At 36.9% G+C, this 20825-nt stretch overlaps 1 protein-coding gene across 1 annotated transcript in view; it reads left to right on the top strand.

The window, feature by feature from the left end:
• Positions 1–18690: 18690 nt before the first annotated feature.
• Positions 18691–20825, top strand: part of tnfsf10 (TNF superfamily member 10) — a 14126-nt gene continuing 11991 nt past the window's right edge. Inside the window, exons 1-2 of the mRNA XM_059326481.1 lie at positions 18691–18867; positions 20429–20554. Of these exons, the coding sequence (XP_059182464.1) occupies positions 18760–18867; positions 20429–20554 (234 nt within the window). The 5' untranslated portion in view covers positions 18691–18759. The remainder of the gene's footprint in view (positions 18868–20428; positions 20555–20825) is intronic.

Here is a 20825-nt window from a genome sequence, read left to right as displayed (position 1 = left end):
AGATTCTGCATTTATTTTATTTAATCTTTAAAAGCAAGTATATCAGCTGAGTTTAGCTGAACATCACTGGACCATAAAACGTCTTCACTGGATCCTGAAACCAAAACATTTCCAATCAAATGTTACCAAAGAAAGTGATGTTTTTAAGGTTAAAGGCCATAAATCCAATGCAACCTTTTGGAGCATGGCAGCGTATTCAAGGCTCATCATTTTCAAGAGAAACAAAATCCAGGAATTTATGTAAAGACTGTAGATATTTATAAACTCAGATTTAACTAGAATGGCACTCGGAGACTGCAGACTGCTGGAAATGTTCAATTATTAGATGCATCGCGATTATTTCTGAAAGGATTTATATTGCAAATAAACCGGATTGCGCGCTACAGAGGCCGGAGGAAGCCAGGTGGAAGTCAGAAAATTAAACTTGTGAGACCATAACACACACAAGAAAGAGAATGCTTTGTAAATGTCCAGAGATCTCAGCTTCTAAAAAAGTAGATGTGCTGATATCCTAAAAAGAAACAGACCAAGCCCTTGTCTGACTTTAAAGTTATTTTTAAGATATTTTAGTTCCACTCTTACAAAAAAAGGAATACTATGCATTGTATTGCATACATTTAACACTACCTCTGGAAAGGTGAAAAAAAAAAGAAAAGATGAGAAAATTGATTTTATAGATTTTTGTCTGAGAAACGAAAGGAATCTTTTTCACTCATAATTTGTCCTCAATCTGATTTTTTTTGGGTGGAAATTGTATTGAATCATGAGCTGAGTGTGTCGCTACATCTCTAAAGCTAAATCATGTATAGAAATTAACTTTTTTTTTTGCATTGATAATCTTTATAGTTGAAATCGAATCGTGAGGCTCCTCTGATGGTCCTATCGGGAGTTTGGAAGACGATTGATCTTCTGTATTTTAACTTCTGCAGCTTCTGCATCTTATGTAACATTTAAAACCAAGAACTCACATCAGAGGCTCATGATGTACTGATCGGCAAATTAACAAAATTTGTGCAGCTTTTGCAACCGATAACCTGCACAAAGAGAAAAAGAATATAAGAGTGAAGAGTGAAATGCAGCCTTTAACTATGCTGCAGAAAAAGTAGCATGTCAGTACTGCTGTGCTATTTGCACACATTAAAACAAGGTAATATGCACAAATTTGGCGCAAAATTGCACCCTTTTTTTAATGCAACCATCATTGCAAAAACCTGTGAAATTATTAGCATCTTCAGAGATTCGGTGTTAACTTAAGAGCATGAATGAGGAGCGTCTTTAAAGTCTTTAACTATGCTGCCAAGCAAGTTGCGTGTCAGTGCTGCTGTGCTACTTGCACACATTTGGAAGTTGTTTTTTTCTGACTTTTGCGTGTTAACAAGCTTTAACACTGACACTACAGAGAATAAGTGTTGTATTTCATCGCTCAGAGCAGTAAAACTTCACATTGATGGCTGTTTTTAGTATTTCCATGATGACAAAAAGCTAAAAAAAATGCACAAACAAATAGCAAAAATAATCCCTCCCCTCGTGCTACAACCTTCCACCAAGTTAGATCAAAATTGGGCTTGTAGTTTTTTTTTACTATAATCCTTCTACAAACAGCCAAAACAAAGAATTAAAGATAAACTGCTTTTCAGTATCTTTAGAGCCTTGAATATTCTGCCAAACAAGCTCCTAATCTGACTGCTTTTCCAGGTCAAAGTCACTCAGAAGTTTATCTTCAGCTTTTATTCTTTTATGATGCACTGAGACACTGAAACAGTTTGCACACACACACACACACACACACACACACACACACACACACACACATACAAACATGCACACGCACACAAACACACACACTCAACCACATACAACCACACACACACGCGCAAACACACATAAACACGCGCAAACACACAAACGCACACACACATGCATTAACACAAGCACACACACACACACACAAACTCACACAAACACACACACTGAACTGGCCTGTCAAGGTTACAGTGTGTGTGTGTGTGTGTGTGTGTTTAAAGTATGCCAGAGTTCACAGCTGTGTATACTCACTGGATTGTGCAATATTGTGTGTTTAAAGTAACTCTGATGACCACTATGCTGCAGAGCCAATGCAGCGTTGTCGATGGCAACGACGACGATGATGATGATGATGATGATAGCTGTGAAATGTATGCATTAATTACTGTATCACCAGGAGAAAGGAGATCCCTAATGGACTCTCATGTTTCATGTCCCCCTCCTCCTCCTCCTCCTCCTCCTCCTCCTCTCTGCTGCTACTCACAACTCACATAATGAAGCAACGACAGCGAGCGTCTCGGTTTGGCTTTCGGCCCAAAACGAGAGAAAGTGGAGCCAAGAGTGCAGCAGAAACACGGTGTGAGTGTGGTCATTACTTCACATTATCCAGGAAGAACAATGTTGAAACTGTAAGACTGGCTGTCAGGAAGCATATGGAGGCCAGTTTCTGCCAATGAATGAAAAAAAGGATCCTGTGAGTCGGTAAAATGAGAAACATTCTTGAAATAATGAGTTAATTACACACAGATTTAAATTAAGTAAATCACATTAATCTTTCACTGTTTTTTGATGTGTGTGTTTGAATTTCTTGCTGCTGTGGCTGACAGTCAGAATTAAAAAAAATAAAAAAATGATTCTTCCATTAGAATCAGTACTAACATGTTCAGAAACCTCCTTTTAATGTAAAAGTAGGCCAAAATAATGAGAAAAGTTCATAAAATTATGAGTCTCACATAATGACTTAGGATGTCAATATAATTACTTAATATCTGAAAACAATGAGTTAGTATCTGAAACTTGTAACTTAGTAGAAAGACTAAGCATATCTTAAAATAATCATCTAATAGCTCAAAATGAGTTAAAATCTTAAAATATTGAGTTAATTTCTTAAAATAATGAGTTAATATCTCAAAAATAATGAGTAAATATCAAAAAAATAAGTTAGTATTTTAAATAATTACTTCCTAAGTCAAAATAATGAGTTAGTTACTGAAAATAATAAATAGTAATCTCAAAATAAGGACTTAGTATGTCAAAATAATTGGAAACAATGTTAAACTGACTCAATACGTCAGAAAAATATTAGTTTCTGAAAGAATGACTTTGTATGTCAAAATAATGATCTCTATAATCTCTATAATAAATAAGAATCTTAAAATAATAAATTACATTTAAAAAAATTATAATAAGGATCTTAAAATAATGAGTTAAAATATTGAGCAAAAATGTCAAAATCAGTAATAAGGATCTTAAAATAATGAATTAATGTTGAAAAAATAAAGAAAGAATTTGTCTAAATAATGAAAAAAGATCAGAATAAAAACTATATCTCAAAATAATGATGTATCTTTTTTTTATATAGTCTCATAAATTTGAGATCACTTCAAGAAAATTTCTCATTATAAAGACTTTCAAAGATACATTTTTTAATTTTTTTTTAATTATAGTTCAGTTCAGCTTATTTTTTTTCCTTTCCTGGCGGAAATGAGCTTCCATAGGAGACTATGAGAACACGTGGATATCCTCCATATACACAAACACATTTTCTACACTTTCTATTAAAGAGTGACGATGTTTGATTTGCATTTACTGTAAAACACATTTATTAATAAGGAATATTTCTTTTTTAAATAAGATAAATGCGATGTGGAGCATAGAAAAAGACTTGTGAATGTTTCTAAGTGCTGTGATTTTAAATGATGTATGTGAGATTACACATTAAATCATTTAATACTGTATAAATAAGGTTTTAATATAAGGAGGGTTACGCAACAGCTTGTGTGAGCCGAGCAGATGTGCTCCTGCAGCGCTAATAAATCCCATAAAGTAACTGTTTTATTGGCTCCGGTGACAACTTGAGAGGTATCCAGGGAGCAGGATCACAGTATTAGTAATGTTTCTTTTTTTGAAAATAATGTACTGTCTGTGTATTATCATGGGGCTTTATTGCAAAGGGGATTTTTCTGCCGATGCACATGCATTATTAGTGTGTGAAAGCGGAACATTCCCAGAGTGTTTTCTGCAGCAGCGCCTGCAGGGGGCGCTGTGGTGGCTGTTACTGCAGCTTTTAATAGAGACTCTGGCATTGTTTATTTAGTCACAATAAGCTAAATTAAATATATAAACCCATAAACATCCGTCTAAATGATTCATAGAGAAAAAATACTAAAATTCTACTGTATTAATGAAATGTTATGGTTCTATTTAAGGTGCTGATATGAATATTTGTAAAAACATTTAAGGTGAATTATCAATACATTTACTTATTTTTGTTCTTATGTCCTTCCTGGTACCTAATATGATGACCCACAGAAATTAATAAAATAAAATTCTACAAAAAAAAGAATTATCAATACATTATTTTTTTAGCCTTTTATAAAAGGCAAACTATCACATGAAGAGTTGAAATAATAAATAATGAGGTAATATCTCAAAATAATGAGTAAGTATCTTAAGAATAATGAGTTATTATCTTAAAATAAAAAGTTAATATCTTAAATTAATGTTTAGTTCTACATATTAATAACCTCTGAGGTGGAAATAATGAGAGTAAGATGACATTAAATTAAACGAGAACATTGTTGTGTGAAGGTTTAAACTTCCTGCCGCTCCAGTGTTGTCATGTTGTTTTGTTTACTGCTGTAACTGGAGCTTGTTTACTTGACATGAAGAAGAGTTCACTCAGTTCAACAGCTGACCTCCAAAGTGACACCAGATGTGTTTGTTTGGAGGTTTAAATCTGTCATAATAATAGTTTTAATTGATAACTGTGATGTAACAAGCTTCTGTGTGTCAAATGTTCACAGTCTATTATTTTGTGATTTATATATGAAATTATAATAAAACATATAGAGATGGTTTTTTTTTGTTTTTAGTAAAATAAACTGAAATTATGATCTCTAATAAACAGTCTGTAAATGTGTCTTGTTAAAAAGTTATTCATTGTGTTTTTTTAAGTAATTGCTCAAACTAGTCAATTATTACAGATGTTATGAATTAAGTCATGTCTTAAAAAATATAGTGAGATATTTTATTAAATAAATGTTTTTTGTTAATATAGTTATATTTTTTAAGATAGTTTATGTTGACATTGGTTATTACTAGCTGTGGAAGAAGCTTTTTTAATTGTTTTATTCAATTTAAATATTATTATTACTATTGTTATTATTATTATTACTATTATTATTATTATTAATAATAATAATAATAATTCTATTTTTTTAATTTTTAATTAATTTTTATTTCATTATTTGCCTTGTGCATGTTTGTATATTTCTATAGTTCGTTAGTATTGTTGATGTTTCTTAAAAATATATTATATGTATATAATATGCAATATATAGAAATAATATATGATTAAAATCATATTTCATTATGTAAATAATAGCCCAGTCCATATATATTTGTAATAATATGCACCAAAAATATAGTTGAAATTATTCTTAATATTTAATAATGGTTGGACATTGAGGATTTTTAGCTCTACAGGATTTTTAAGTTAATACTTTTATTATTTTTATTTATTTATAATTTTCACATTTTTTATTATTAGGTACTACAGATATGAACGGTATATTTTAGTTATAAAATATACTATTAGTTACTACATCATAGTTTCTGGGTTATTGCTGATAGTTAAAAATATATATTATTCCTTTAAAAATTAGAGCTGTAGTTTCAAAGGTTAATCATACAAAATATATGATACAAATATACAAATATATGAGGCACAAATAAAATTAAAATAAACCAAATGTATTCATTAAACTGTAGTTTATTATGTCACTAATTAAAATAATTTGTTATCTTAGATATTAAATCTATCTATTAAAAAAAAAGCAAAAATGCAGTTATGTCTTTAAATAAAAGTGCAGTTCAGTTAAAGGGTGTCATGAGTTAATTTGTGACACAGAAGATGGCGCCAAATCCTCCTCCTGAACACCGGCCTGCAGTCTGTAAATCAGCTGTTACAAATAAGTGTAGTTATTATTTATCACATGAATCATCTCTTTTATTCCCTTTCTTTTCATTTTTATCTGAAAGAATTATGAGGATCGTAAAATTTTATAGCTTTTCTGTGATGGATTTACGCTGTAACGTTTTTTTTAACACCAGGACAAAAGCCTTTGTTTTTGATTTACGTCTATAAATGCAATATTGGAGAGTAATAAAAAACACATAGGGAGCTGAAAAGATTTCTGCCAAACCTTCTCCATCTGTGTGAGATAAAAAATAAAAAAACACACACACAAAAAAAAAGAAAAACTGGTTCAGCTCGTCCTCCTCACCTCCTCGCTGGAAATCAAAGAGTTGGCTTTCTGGTTTTCCGTCCTGACTTCTTTTCTCACAAACGCTCGGCCTTCAAGTCAAAGCCTGCAGAGAAACAGAAACCAAAGCCGTCAGAATGCAACATGCCTGTCAGATCACGTGTCTGCAGAGGTGAGCAGCAACATGTTTCTCCTGACAGACAGGTCTGTTTGTTTCTGCATCGTCAGACCTGCAGCTGGAGCGCTGCAGGGCCTTCTGCTCTCATCTCACACTCTTCATTTGTGTATGAAATGCCCATCAGGACTTCATTACCCCCCAAAAAACTCTGTGTGTCTGTGTGTGCAACCCTGCAGCCCTGACTGCACGTTCTGTATGAGCATTAACTCACCCATTATTTTTTTCCCTAACCACTTAATCCCATTTACAGTCACAGCAGAGCAGAGAGCTTATCCCTGCATGCACTTTGTCTGCAGATCAGAGGGCGAGTCCACAATCCAAGATGGAAAAAGTCAAACCAGGTCAACAAGAAATGCAAATTTAGAAGAAACACAGCAGACTCTGCAGAGTCATCCACTGTCATGCACAAAACAGTTGTGTTTTTTTGCCTGTAACTACAGTAATCATCGAGGAAGAACTTCTACAGGTCACCCAAAAAGAGAAAATCTGGGGGGGACACTGCAGGTGAATGGGGTAAAAATTTTTAACGAGTAGATAATAAAAATACCCCAAAACCTCAAATTTACAGGCCAGTCCACAATCCAACATGGAAAAAGTCAAACCAGGTCAACAAGAAATGCTAATTTAGAAGAAACACAGCAGACTCTGCAGAGTCATCCACTGTGGTGCAAAAAATCCAGTTGTTTTTTTGCCTGTAACTACAGTAATCATCAGAGAAGAACTTCTACAGGTCACCCAAAAAGAGCTGAGTAAATCTGGGGGGACACAGCAGGTGAATGGGGTAATTTTTTTAACGTATAGATATCACCATAAAACTTCCCCAGTTTGTTATTTACATTAAGGCAATGTTTTTTTGCATTACAAGTTTTCTGAAATTTTATGTTTAGATATGCAAATGAGGCGTGAGATCAGTAAATATGCACTAATTTGCATATATGTCCAGGACATAAATCTGAACATTTGATAAAGCACATTTCAAAGTTATAATTTTATTTTGTTGATCTATTCAATTCCAATTTTTTACTACAGAAGGACATTGGGATATCTTCTTTTATCATTTCATAAATCAGAAAATTGTGTCCAAAAAAATAAATTTTCGTCATGTTTTTTTTAGGCACAAATGTTCTCTAAATCTTTGTGTAAAATAAGTTTTTAGGGGGAAAAATCAACAGAATGATTGTAAAAACCTTCAGAATATAGTTAGGAGTAAAACTGGTCAGTTTGGTGTCTGTAAATTGAGCTGAAATTGAGATTTTTGTGAAAAAACTCATTTTGAGAAAACGGCCTTTAGAGGTTTTTATACCTTCTTAATGGAAATGACAATTTGAAGACAAAATATTGAATCTAATTCACAGCAACAACAATATAGAACATTTAAAACATGTTATATTGTGCAGGAGAGTGGGAGCTTTCTAATGAAGGTTTAGACTACGTTCATGGTACTTCACGCTGCAATAGAAATCTACAAAATATTGTAAACTATACAGCGAAACGTTTGTTTTGGTTGTTTTCTTTCCACTATTCTGAAAGTTATGGGAGAAAATAGCCCCAAACCTCAAAATTTACAGAACAATTTTTTTTTAAGATGCACCATTATTTGATTCCTTTAGCTTCTGATTCATGTAAAATAGTTGTGTTTTTGTGTGTTCCTTGTGATGTTTTTGACACTTTCCATCTCGACCAGGACTCCCTGTCAGAAGACATTTTGCATCTCAATCACAGACTGAAATAATAGTGGACGTAGTACCAGAAACCTGATGTGTTCTACTTCTTTTAAATAGATAATTTATGTTAAATACAATTTGTTTTTGCTTTCGTAGATAATTTCTCGAATATGGAGCTAAGAATGTGTTATATTTGAAGCTAATTTAATCTTTTTTTTAAAAATTGGGATTGTATGTTTTGAAACATCATTATTTAATGTTTGCTTCTTCCCAGAGTTATGGATGAACAGAGGATTTATGATCTATGAATGTTGAGTGAACACACACAAAAAAAAAGAGATAAAAGATTTTACGTTTACAGGAATTAATCTGCAGATGGATGCAAGATTATGTAGGAAAATTAAGCATTTTTCAAGGAAATTCAAGCCGATTCTCCACCGTTGAATGCTTTGTTTTTACCGACTTTGTTGCTTGAATTGAAATACAAACTGAAAAACGTTTGATTTTTGCAAAAAAGGAGCTGGAGACGCTGCTCACATCTGCAGAACATTAAAACAAAATGTTGATATTGGTGAGACGGCAATAAAACGAAGAAGAAAACCAAAAAAAAGTAAGAATCAAATTGTTAGAAAAACATTTTTCTCTTTGTGAAGTTTAGTGGAAGTTTGATTGACACATCTATCATCTATTGTTCCTACTATTGCACTAATACTACAGTCACACTAATTTAATTATTAACAGTCTGTATGTTGTATGGATTTAAAACACAAAGTCAGGAAACATCACACAACTTTTTACAAGGTGTTTGCACCAAGATTGCTATCGTTAAAACCAAGTACCTGCAGGATATGAACAAAGAAAGCCAGATATGTTACGTCTCAAAGGATTGTAGCAGAAAGTGTGTTCTTATTTTGCATTTTTGCAAAACTAAAACTCTAATAAAACGACTGTTGTGGCTCCTGGAGCATAACGAAGGTGTCACATGAACACTGTAAATGAAAATGACAGGATATTTCGTTGGCGGTAAAGGTTTTGGAGGTCATATTTGGCCCCGGGGCCTCCCTTAAAGCTTGAAGCTGATCCATCCGTGCCTCTGGGTCTCACTTACAGACACCCAGAGGGGAATATAAAGAAACACAGCTCACTGATTTAAAAAAACACCAGGTATGACTGTGACACATGTGAGAAGGCAAAAACAGTGATGAGACACTCGGTGTGAACTTATGTGTGGTGCATAGATGTCTGAGTGTGTGTGTGTGTGTGTGTGTGTGTGTGTGTGTGTGTGTGTGCATGTGTGTGTGTGTGACCCCATGGAGGCCCGACTTCCTCCCTGCCCCCCGGTGCTGCTCGTTAATCACAGAGTGATCATTTCTAAGGAAAACAGAGGCGCCGGGAGCGAAAACAAACCGGCGCGAATGTGAAAGGAAAGCCGGATCGGCGGGGAATTCATGAGGGAGAATGTTATCGCTGCGACTAAAGGTCATATTGTTCACTTCTTCCTGACAGGCAGAGAGAGAGACAGAGAGAGAGAGAGAGAGAAAGAGAGAGAAGAGGGAGTGTGAGGCAATTTGGAAAGCGGTGCAGGGAGGGAGGGAGGACAGAGAAAGATTGGTAGGGAGGAAGAGAAAACCACAATGTGGGCCTCAAACTGCACAAGGACACATTCTGCATGTTACACACACACACACACCCTTCCACTACATGGCCAAAAGTACGTGGACACCAAATGTGTGCATGCTCATTGGATTGCTTGGTCTGCACTGTTGTTGGTGGGTTTACCTGTTTGGAGCATTTTGTTCGCTGGAAATATTTTTGCTCATCCGATGGACTTCTGGCTCCACACGGCACGTCCTCAGGTCCTCAGCGACACACCCACCAAGTTTAAAGTTGTTTTGATGAACGGTTCTTGAGATATGGAAATAACAATCATACATATACAGACCAACACAAGCAGTGTTGTAGTACTTGAGATCTCTTGGTCTTGTTCTTGGTCTCGAGACCGGTCTCAAGATCACTTTTTGAAGGTCTTGGTCTCGGACAAAGCGGACTCGGGATTTTATTTCAAGACCGGTCAAGACCACAACTGTGCATTTTTGAATCTACTTGTTAATGTCATTACTATGATTTTGTGTAAATCGTATCACTTCAAGAGTTCAACCAATAACATGATTCAAATATCGTTTGAAATTGTTGTCACTGTTAGCTGTTGTCATCACCCCGTCAGCTTTCATACGCCCCCCACAAAAGTGCATGTGATTTACAGAAGAAAAGGCCGTTGGAAGATGTCAGCCAACTCGTCTGTAACAAAATTTGGTTACCTGAATCACAAAGATTTTTTGTGCACAACTACAAAAAAAGAAAACACAGCGTGACTTGTAAATTCTGGTCTCGTAAAGACTGGTCTTGGTCTTGTCTCAGTCTCGCCCCCTCAAAGTCTTGGTCTTGACTTGGTCTCGGTTTAGGTGATCTTGACTACAACACTGAACAGAAGAAGTCTTGTTTCAAACAACAAATTTCTCTGCACATTGTGAAGATTACGGAAGCCCTGAAAGGCAAGGTGAATTTTTCTTTTTCGTACGTATGAGATAGTTTTTTCACTTTGCCTTTCAGGGCTTTGTATAAAATAAATACACATTAGGTAAGGTTACGCTGCCTGAATATTAAGTAGCCATGTGGAACATCCCACATGAATATTAAGTAGGTGTGTGGAACCATCCCACGTGAATATTAAGTATCCATGTGGAACCATCCAGTGAATATTAAGTATCCATGTGGAACCATCCAGTGAATATTAAGTATCCACGTGGAACCATGCAGTGAATATTAAGTAGCCATGTGGAACCATCCAGTGAATATTAAGTAGCCATGTGGAACCATCCAGTGAATATTAAGTAGCCATGTGGAACCATCCAAGGTGAAAATTAAGTAGCCATGTGGAACCATCCAACATGAATATTAAGTAGCCATGTGGAACCATCCAACATGAATATTAAGTAGCCATGTGGAACTATGCAATGTGAATATTAAGTATCCATGTGGAACCATCCAGTGAATATTAAGTAGCCACGTGGAACCATCCAACATGAATATTAGGTAGCCATGTGGAACATGCAGTCTCTTCACAATATGATTCCATCAGCCCTTATATCTACACTGTTTAACCCAAGTCGGCAGATATGCACAGTCCCATTATGTTTTAAGGACATTTGTAGTTCGTTTGTAGTTAACTAAAAAGGGTCAAACATTTTGTTTATGCTGCATTTTGCTGAACTTTCACTTAACTTTCTATCGTGCATCAGGCACTTCCCTCAAAACAGCCTAATTAAGCCTCAAAGTTTTTCAAAGTTTATCTCGTAATAAACTTCGGTTTTGGCCAACAACAACGCAGAATTTTTCTATGGTTTTCCTCAAGGTTTTGTTGTCTTAATTTGGTCATTTGGAGGGATTTTTATGACCATTTTTACGAGTTCTCAAGTGATAAAAAAAAAGGTTAAATCTTGCACCAAAGCTGTGCAGCAAATGGTTTCAATCAAAAAATAGCTGCAAAAACTTATGAGACATAATTGAAAATGGGAATAGACTTAATTTACTTCCATCATAATGTTGTAAAACAACATTATAGATATAGATTAGTTATCAAGTTTGTATTTCTGATTCAGGACCAGAACAACTTGACATACAGTGCTGAGCTGCATCCTAATGTGGTATTCTAAAAGGGGTTTTGGACCAATTTTGTATTAAATCTCATGTAAAAAACCTTTTAAAGTTGTTACTCTAAACAATCAACATAACGCATAACGTTATTAATTACAGATTTATGAGGAGAAAAAAGATTAATCTTTGGATCTCCAGCTTTCAGATGGTGTACACCACTTCTACTGTTGACCTGCTTTCTCCCCCTAAAAAAAAACCTTGTCCCCCACCCGTACTCCTCTAAAAAGGGGAGCAGAATATCACATTTATTTACAAGAACCAGAATCTTCCTCCAACTTTAACCATGCAGGAGTCGCCATGTGCAGATGCTGTTAAGAATTTTAAGCATTTGGCGAAAAACATAATCCAAAAAGATCTGCAGAATGATCTCAGTGTCCAAATAGTTTTGGCCATCAACACACATGCACACACACTGACACTGACATAAATCTACACACGCACAGGCATGTAAAGGCCCTGAACATGAGAACACACATACACACACACAGTAATTGTATCTGGAGGGGGTCTCTAACTCTCTCTTGGGAGTGTCAGCCTCCTCGATCGCCCACTTTTCTCTGAACTCTTGATTCCTGAAATGAAATGAAGCAGTGAGTGAGCAGCCTTGACTTCAGCGCCTTCACACACACACACACACACACACACACACACACACACACACATACACACACACACATACGTCAACATAAAAAACCCCAAAAATCTGACAAGTGGAGCCAGAAAAAGTTTGGAAACTTTGGAAAGTCCCCAAAAGTTTCCTGTTTGCTTATTGGTCAGCTCCCTCGTTTCCGGCGTTCCCATTGGCCGCCCCGGTTGTCCCACCTCTCCCTCCCAGAGGTGTGTGTAAGTGTGTGTTTGAGCCAGATATCAGTGATATTGTTCAGCTCTGTGACCTGTGTTCTTTCTAATAGGAGGGATAAAATTAATTCAGCATGTGTGTGTGTGTGTGTAGGAGTGTGTGTGTGTGTGTGTGTGTGTGTGTGTGTGTGTGTGTGTGTGTGTGTGTGTGTGTGTTAGGAGGGTGTTTACCTTGGCAGGCACTCACAGAGGGACAGATTTAGATTTACAGTGTGTTCGTTTCTACAGTTTTTAACAGATAATGTCTTTGTTTATGTTAATAATCTTAACATAACCTGACCAAAAAGCCAAATCCTAAACCAAACATTTAATAGTTTACTTTGCAAGAACCTGCTTTTTGTCTCAAAAGCAGATGTGAGTACACATAATATGACCATAAAAACATATTCACACCCCTCCTCCCTTCATGATTAAGACAAGAACACAGATAAATAGCAGATTTACCCGTCATAAACACAGATTTATTGGATTAGCAGTTTCACTCGAGTCCTTAAAAGGCCAACAGAACCTCTATACATCATTAAAAATCAACAGGAGGAAATTGAAAAACAAAGCCTGGAGCACACCACTCGCTCAGCGCACCACCTGTCTCTGAAAGCATCCAAACTGTTCGTCAGACTCTCAACTATTAAAGTCCACCCTGATGCGAGGAGCTCTGCCAACATCTTGTCTTCCATATAAATAACTCTGCGAGTCCAGACAGACAGCGAGGTAATCAATGCAAGAAGTGTTTTTTTTTCTTTTCTTCCATGAGCAGTCTTTGTTTAGTGGAGATCTTTATCTGGCTGCAAGTGCATTTGTTTGGAAGCGAGTGAAAGAACGACGCCACTTATTCATGATCCTATTTGTCTTCTTTAACGAGGTGATGCATCTATTTGTGGCTGTGTGAGAATAAAAACTGGAACAAGGTTGTTTTAGCCACCAACGTGATTCATATTGATGTAAAACTACATCTGGAGATGGATTTGATACACTAGAGATCAGAGGTGTGAATCAAATTAATTTAATATTTACGACTTTATTCACGTAATTAATTAAATATTTCTGACTTTATTCTCATGATTAATTCAATATTTACAATTTCATTCTTGTAATTAATTCAATATTTACGACTATAATCTCGTAATTGATTAAATTTTTTGGACTTTATTGTCCTGATTAAATATTTTCAACTTTATTCTCGTAATTAATTAAATATTTATGACTTTAATCTCCTGATTAATAAAATATTTTCAACTTTATTCTCATAATTAATTACATTTTTTTACTTTATTCTCTTAAGTAAATAAATATTTTCGACTTTATTCTCCTAATTAATTCAATATTTTCTACTTTTTTCTCGTAATTAATTCAATATTAACGACTTTAATCTTGTAATTAATTAAATATTTTTGACTTTATTCTCGTAATTAATTACATATTTTCCACTTTATTGTCCTGATTAAATATTTTCGACTTTATTCTCTTAATTAATTCAATATTTTGACTTTAATCTCATAATTAGATTTTCTTTTTTTTCTTCTAAATGTGGCCCTAATTCTCCGTCATGAGAGAGACTTTCTTATTTTTCTTATAACACAGCCAGAATGATGGCCAGATGAAGAGGAAAAAAGTGCCCAAATGGACAAAAATGTCCATAATGATGCATGAGGGTTAAATAAACTACAGGGAGAAAAACTGTGGGCCAGATATCTGCCAGAACCACATGGAAAATGATGATCCTTTTCTGAATTATGATAAGTACATTGTAGATAGTAGAACATGTTCTAACAATGAGATAACACAAAGCGGGGGGGGGGGGGGGGGGGGGGGAGGCAAAACGAATGGGAAACAAATGTAAAGAGGATGGCAGGAGAAAGAGAGGACAGAGGAGACAAAGAGAAACGAATAAAGACAGAAAGAGAAAGAGAGAGAGAAAGAGGACGAGGGGAGTGGGAAACGTGGAGAGTTTGGAAGGAGACTGAGTGGGGAGGGAGTCGAGTTTGCGGGGGAGTCGGTCAGTTCTCATCTTCGTATCCCTATCAAAACTTGGCCGCCGTTCAGAAATACACTCAGTGTGTGTGTGTGTGTGTGTGTGTGTGTGTTTATCACAACGTGGGGACCACAAATCTGTTCACGTTGTTGGGACTTAATGCGATTTCGGGATAAAAAAGGTCGTCCTGAGAAGGTAAAGATTTATTTCAGACTAATATTTATGTCTGTCTGTCAGCTTGTAGCGAGGATGCTCTCATGTTGACCCTCACACACACACACACACACACACACACACACACTCACACACTGAGTTTACAGACTCCGTTACCCCCAGCAGGCCCTTGCAGGCGTGTAGCGGAGTGAAACCTAAGCAGGAGAGCGTCTCCCGGGGGGACGGCCGGGCGTAGGAGCCAGATTGAGGCCAGATGTTGCAGATGCAGGAACGAGCCAACAGGACCGACCAGGATCCATTTATAGGCTCGGCTTGACCCGCTCCGCTGCACAACAATACATCGATAACAACCAACAGCAGAGCTAAACGACAGCGGGGTATAAAGACATCCCTGCTCGTGCTCTCTGAACCTGCTTAATCAAGTTCTCTTTGTGTGTTTGATTGCAACATCATCTGGCATTAGAGTTTCTCTTTGTAGAGTAAAAACTTCTTGGATGTGCTCTTAAAAAGCGTGTGCGGTCCGTTTACACATGAGGCTGCCATTCCAGAGTTGTTAAAAGTCTTGGACACAGGGTGGTTTCACTGGAAAGCAGCAACACAATTCAGTCACTCAAGACTAAATAATTGGATATTTCGAGAAAAAGATTTGAGATATAAGACTGCACAACAAGCTGAAGTCGCTCGAAAAACCCTGAGCTGTAAGAGAAACATGAGGGCTTTACAAAGAGAGATGATTCATTTAAATATGTTGGTGCAGTCTTGGATTCCCAATTAAAATATGCAGCACATTTAAGGAAAAGAGTTAAAAAACCATCAGGACATCAAGATCTTGTTCGCCCATTAACGATGCCCAACTATATATATACGACATCATTTTGTCACATCTTTCTTTTTATGTTACGATCTGGGCTCAGGCTTCAAAAACGGCAATAAAAACCAATCATTGTTCTGTCGATTTGAGTCATTATCACACTATTTATTGGGATTTCATCAACGGTTATTGTCCCACAAGAAAGGGCAACAGAGAAACAAGGAAAACGAAAAAAGAATTGGAAACAGTGTTGGAGGGAAGTTGAAAGTAATGCATGAAGCCAAAATTTCGATTTCCGTGCATAAAAAACACCAAGATCTTCCACATCTATTGGGCCGTGGAGCAGCGAACTAGAGACCTCCGGTTTAGTAGTCCGCTAACTTGAATATGAATGAAATAATATAATCTTGTGGCTCTTCTAGACCTGCCAAATATTATTGAAACAAATGGATCAAATTATGACAGTGAAACAAGTAATTTAGCGACATTTCATTACCAATCCATGGGAAATGTCTTTGAAAGACCCGGAAATAATTCCACCTTCTCACTACAGGAAAAGTTGAAGTGAAGTGATCTTGTTTAACTTCAATGCATCATGTTTTCACATAACAATGTCACTCCTGTTAAATATGTGGTCCTCATAACTACTTATCTTTTACAAAACATTTATTTTACTCTTTTGTAACCAGAATCTTTTTGTTTTCAGGCTTTGGAAATTTTTCGCCCGTCACTGTAGACTTTGGCCTAATTACACAGAGAGAAAGAGTGTTCCTATTGGCTGTTCTGGTGCAGATGCACGTGCACGTTCTTCCAGTTTAGTGCTATGCTAACTTGAATATGGATAAAATTATTTAATCTTGCAGTTCTTCTAGATTTTCCAAATATTATTGGAAAGAATGGATCAAATTCATTCCACGACTCTGCTGATTTACAGGTGATTCTTTACCAATATACGTCTTTGGGAAAAGTCTTTCTGGGCCAAATAATGCATCCAAAAATTGTAATTGCACGGTTTTAACACTCTATCAACGCTTGTTGCTCTTTATGACGTCTACTCAGGATCTTTTTGTTTTCAGGCTTTGGAAAATGTAGCCCGTGACTGTAGACTTTGGCCTAATTACAGAGAGAGAGAGAGAGCGTTCCTATTGGCTGTTTTTGATGCAGATGCACGTTCTTCCGGTTTATTGCTCTACTAATTTGAAAATGGATAAAATGATTTAATCTTGCGACTCTTCACTCTTCACTTTCTAAATATTATCGAAAGAATGGATCAAAGTCATTCCACGACTCTGCTGATTTACAGACGATTCTTTACCAATATAAGTCTTTGAGGAAAGTCTTTCTAGGCCAAATGATGCATCCAAAAATTGTAATTCCACGGTTTTATGACTCGTCAAATCGGCATCAACTCTTGGTACAAAGGGGGCTTGGTACAAAGCAGGGAAAGTTGCAGAAACAAACCTTTGACTTTCACTCAGGAGACAGCTGTTCAGATCCCGTGTGAAACCAAAAGTAAACTTTAAAGTTATGATAATGTCGCTTAACTTCAATGCATCACGTTTTTACGTAACTGTCACTTCTGTAAAATACATCATCCTCGTAACTACTTATCTTCTGGCATTTACCAGCTTTATTTTGGTCTTTTATGACGTCTAACCATGAACTTTTTGTTTTCAGGCTTTGGAAAATTTAGTCCATGTGTTTGGCCACAAGGTCTCAAGTCATTTCAGAGAGAGAAAGAGTTCTGTTCTACGAATTTAGATGCACGTACATGCTCCGTCAGAAGGTGAAAGCCTGATTTAACGGCGGGGGATTCTGCAGAAAGAGTTGAAACTCCAGAGTCGACAACAAGTGGCTTCACTGCAAAGCAACCCAAAAGAAAGTAGGACGAACTTCCCAACAAGTAAATGCAATAAAACGCAAACATTTCAGACACTTACATCACAACATGTTTAAAACAGTGACTGTTATTTTGTACGAAATCATCCAAACGAGAAGAAGTTGATGAGCTTCACTTCCAAAAGCTTTTAATTTAGAATTCCGACACAAAACGTGAATTTTTCCACCTTGTTCTGATGGATAGAGGTTCAATGTCTTTGGGAAAGTAGCAAATGTTTTGTCTTTCATTACATACCGCATCCCACCTCATCATCTAACCTCATGGTTCTTTCCAGCGCACTTTGTCCTTCAACAGGTTGGCGGGCTGCGACGTTGAGTGAAAGAGAACATCGTGTTTTTGTTACGCAGCCCCAAAGATTCCTCTCATCTTCAAAAAATATACTTCAAGTACCAGTTAATAAGACAAGATTTACACCTCCAGTCTCTGATATGAACACAAAGACGATTACCTTTTCCAGATATCACTGTTAGTGTCCTTAAAAACCTCCTTCCTCTCCTCAGAAGGACTCATGATGGATGCACTGCACAAGATTAATGTGGAGAGATCTAAAAGAGAAATGCCAGGAATGTGTGTCTATCTGAACAACTTGACATGTTGGCTGCATGTGGTGAGACAGCAAACAGTAGCAAATAACTCAAAGCATTTCAAGAAAAGAGTTTAATTTATAGGTTTCTCCACAAACCACCTCCAAGTTCTACAACTTAAATCACAGTTCTGCTCTTCGGTGATGCAGAAAATATGAATTAATGTCACAAAGAGGTCATAAAAGTTTGGTTAAACTCCTAATAAAAGTCATGTAGGCTACGTGCCAAAATGCAGCTGCTGTGCCACCGTGTGCATGTTTTACAGCATTATGTGAGGTCATATTCTGATGTAAACTGTGTTTTTCTCACAGTAAAGTTCACTGCAAAGATCTACAGCAGCGATACAAGCGCACAATAAACTTTAAGGCTATCTGTGTTTTTCCAGCGCAGAAATGAAACAATCATCTCACCAGGAGAGATTCAAAGAGGGAAAAGGCTCTTGTTCTTCGAGCCGGCCCCGCCTCCTCCTCCTCCTCCTCCTCCTCCTCCTGCTTGCAGGGGACGGGGAGGGTAGAAGTGAAGGAGTCAGCTCTCTCTGCCATTGTTCTTGTTCTGGAAGTCTGAGGACGGGACGCGGACGGCGCTGGTCGGGTACCGGTCGGCGGTCTGTCGTTATGACGGGCTCCGGTCCGAAGCTCGGGGTGCTTCTGCTGCTGGCGGTTCTGCTGCAGACTGTGGTCGTCACCATCACCGTGCTGCACTTCACCACGGCTCTTAATTCGGTAAGGAGACGAGCGGAGGTTCGGGGGGAAAGAACCGGAGACGCGCACGGACGCTTTTTACGCATCACCGTGTGGTGCGGTGCGCACCGCGAGTTGTTCCGCAACTTTAAAAACTTTTGATGACCCTGAACTCTTCACTGCAACTTCTACAGACTTCTCTGCGTAATTTCTTGTTGACAGTTTTGGGGGGAAACTCTTTGACCTCCTTTTTATGCGCTCTGGTTCTGTTGCTGCGCTGCAGAGCAGAAACAGCGCAGGACTCTGCTCTTCATTTATTTTTCTTTCTTTTGCACAATGCATTACAAGCCACAAGTTAACTTGCAGAAACAGTTTGATTTATTTCCCTAAAACATGTTGTTTTTGTGCAGTCCAGTGAATATCAATCAACCTGCTGCTGGCTTGTTTTAATAAGATATCAAGATATTTTTTTATTTTCCTAAATCATGCATTTTATCATGCACTCAGGGGGAAATTAATCAATCATGTGAATGGCTTTTTATCTGTTTTTGGTGAAAGATTTCTTTATTTATTGCTTGCACAGTAAAATAATTAGGTTTTGCACAATGCAGCTGCATGCTGTTAAGATAGCTATTTTTCTAACAATGCAATGACACTATGTTATGCCTCTGCAAACACACAAAAGAGAACATGAAGTAAATAGCTCTGGCAGCTGCAGCTATTATTTTTCTTTTTTTTATATGATTAGCTGTGATTACCAGGAAGAGTTTTCTGAGTGTGTGAGTGTGTGTGTTGGACTCACCCTGCTTGTTTTGGTGAGGCCAGAGTCCTTTGGTTACCTGGCTCGGGTCCAGCTCCACTCTCAGTCTGTGTTTACAGGAATTAATCATTAACCCAGATGAGATGCAGCAAAAACACACGAGGAAATGAAACCTAAACAGATGACTGGCAACGATGAGGGACACATGCCAAGAAATGATGTTGACTCAGGTTTCATGCAAACTTTAACACAATGCAAGTAAAGGTGCAGAAACTCCCATTAAAAGGAACCTAATTATGCAACAATTTCAGCTTATATCTGACAGGAAAGTTGCATGGAACTAGGGCTGGGCGATACGGACCAAAAGTCATATCCTGATATATTTAGGCTGAATATCAATAAACGATATATATCCTGATATTTTTATCGCAAAGTGAGAGTCAAAGCCAAATATGACATGTCACAAGTAGTTTTATTGAAACCGTTAATTTAGGTGAACATAAATACTGTATAACAAAAGAAGTACCTTCTTTTCTCCATAAAGAGCACATCTAAATTAAAAAATATCCTAAATAAAGCCGCAGCTTGCCTAGAGCAAGGATCACAGTGCAAAATTAAACTACATCGATATATGCAATATGGTCTAATTCCATATCACATTTAAATATATATACATTAAAAATATATCGATATATCTTTTATATCGATATATCGGCCAGCCCTACATGGAACAAAAGGAGCTTGTGCCTTTCTGCAGAAGTGTTTGACGAGTAATTAGAAGAGACTGTGGCTCTAATTGTTTGATGCCCTTGTTGAAATTTCCTCTCCTCTCTTCTGCTGCAGATGAAGGAGACGTTTGCCAGGAGCAGCGTTTCCTGCCTGACGGGCGCCGACCTGCAGAGCGTCACAGCTGTACGAGGAGATCCATGCTGGCAGGTCACCCAGCAGCTTCACCTGCTCATCGAGAAGGTACAGCCAACAAACAATCAATCACTCAGACTTTATTTGTATAGCACTTTTCATACAAGAGAAATGTAACACAAAGTGCTTCACATAAAAAAGGGAAAATAATAACACCCTCCAACCCTGAGCCTCCATCCACCCATCCCATTATAAACAAAGCACAAACTGAGGAAACACTGGAGGCAGGTTAGAAATTAATTAGATAAAATAAATAAAAAATAAAGTAAGGTAAGATAAAATACAGTAAAAAACAAAAGTAAATAATAATAACAATAAA

This window comes from Centropristis striata, chromosome 23 (genome assembly GCF_030273125.1).
Source record: "Centropristis striata isolate RG_2023a ecotype Rhode Island chromosome 23, C.striata_1.0, whole genome shotgun sequence".
NCBI classification, from domain to species: Eukaryota; Metazoa; Chordata; class Actinopteri; order Perciformes; family Serranidae; genus Centropristis; species Centropristis striata.
This window is presented reverse-complemented; position numbering and strand designations above follow the sequence as displayed.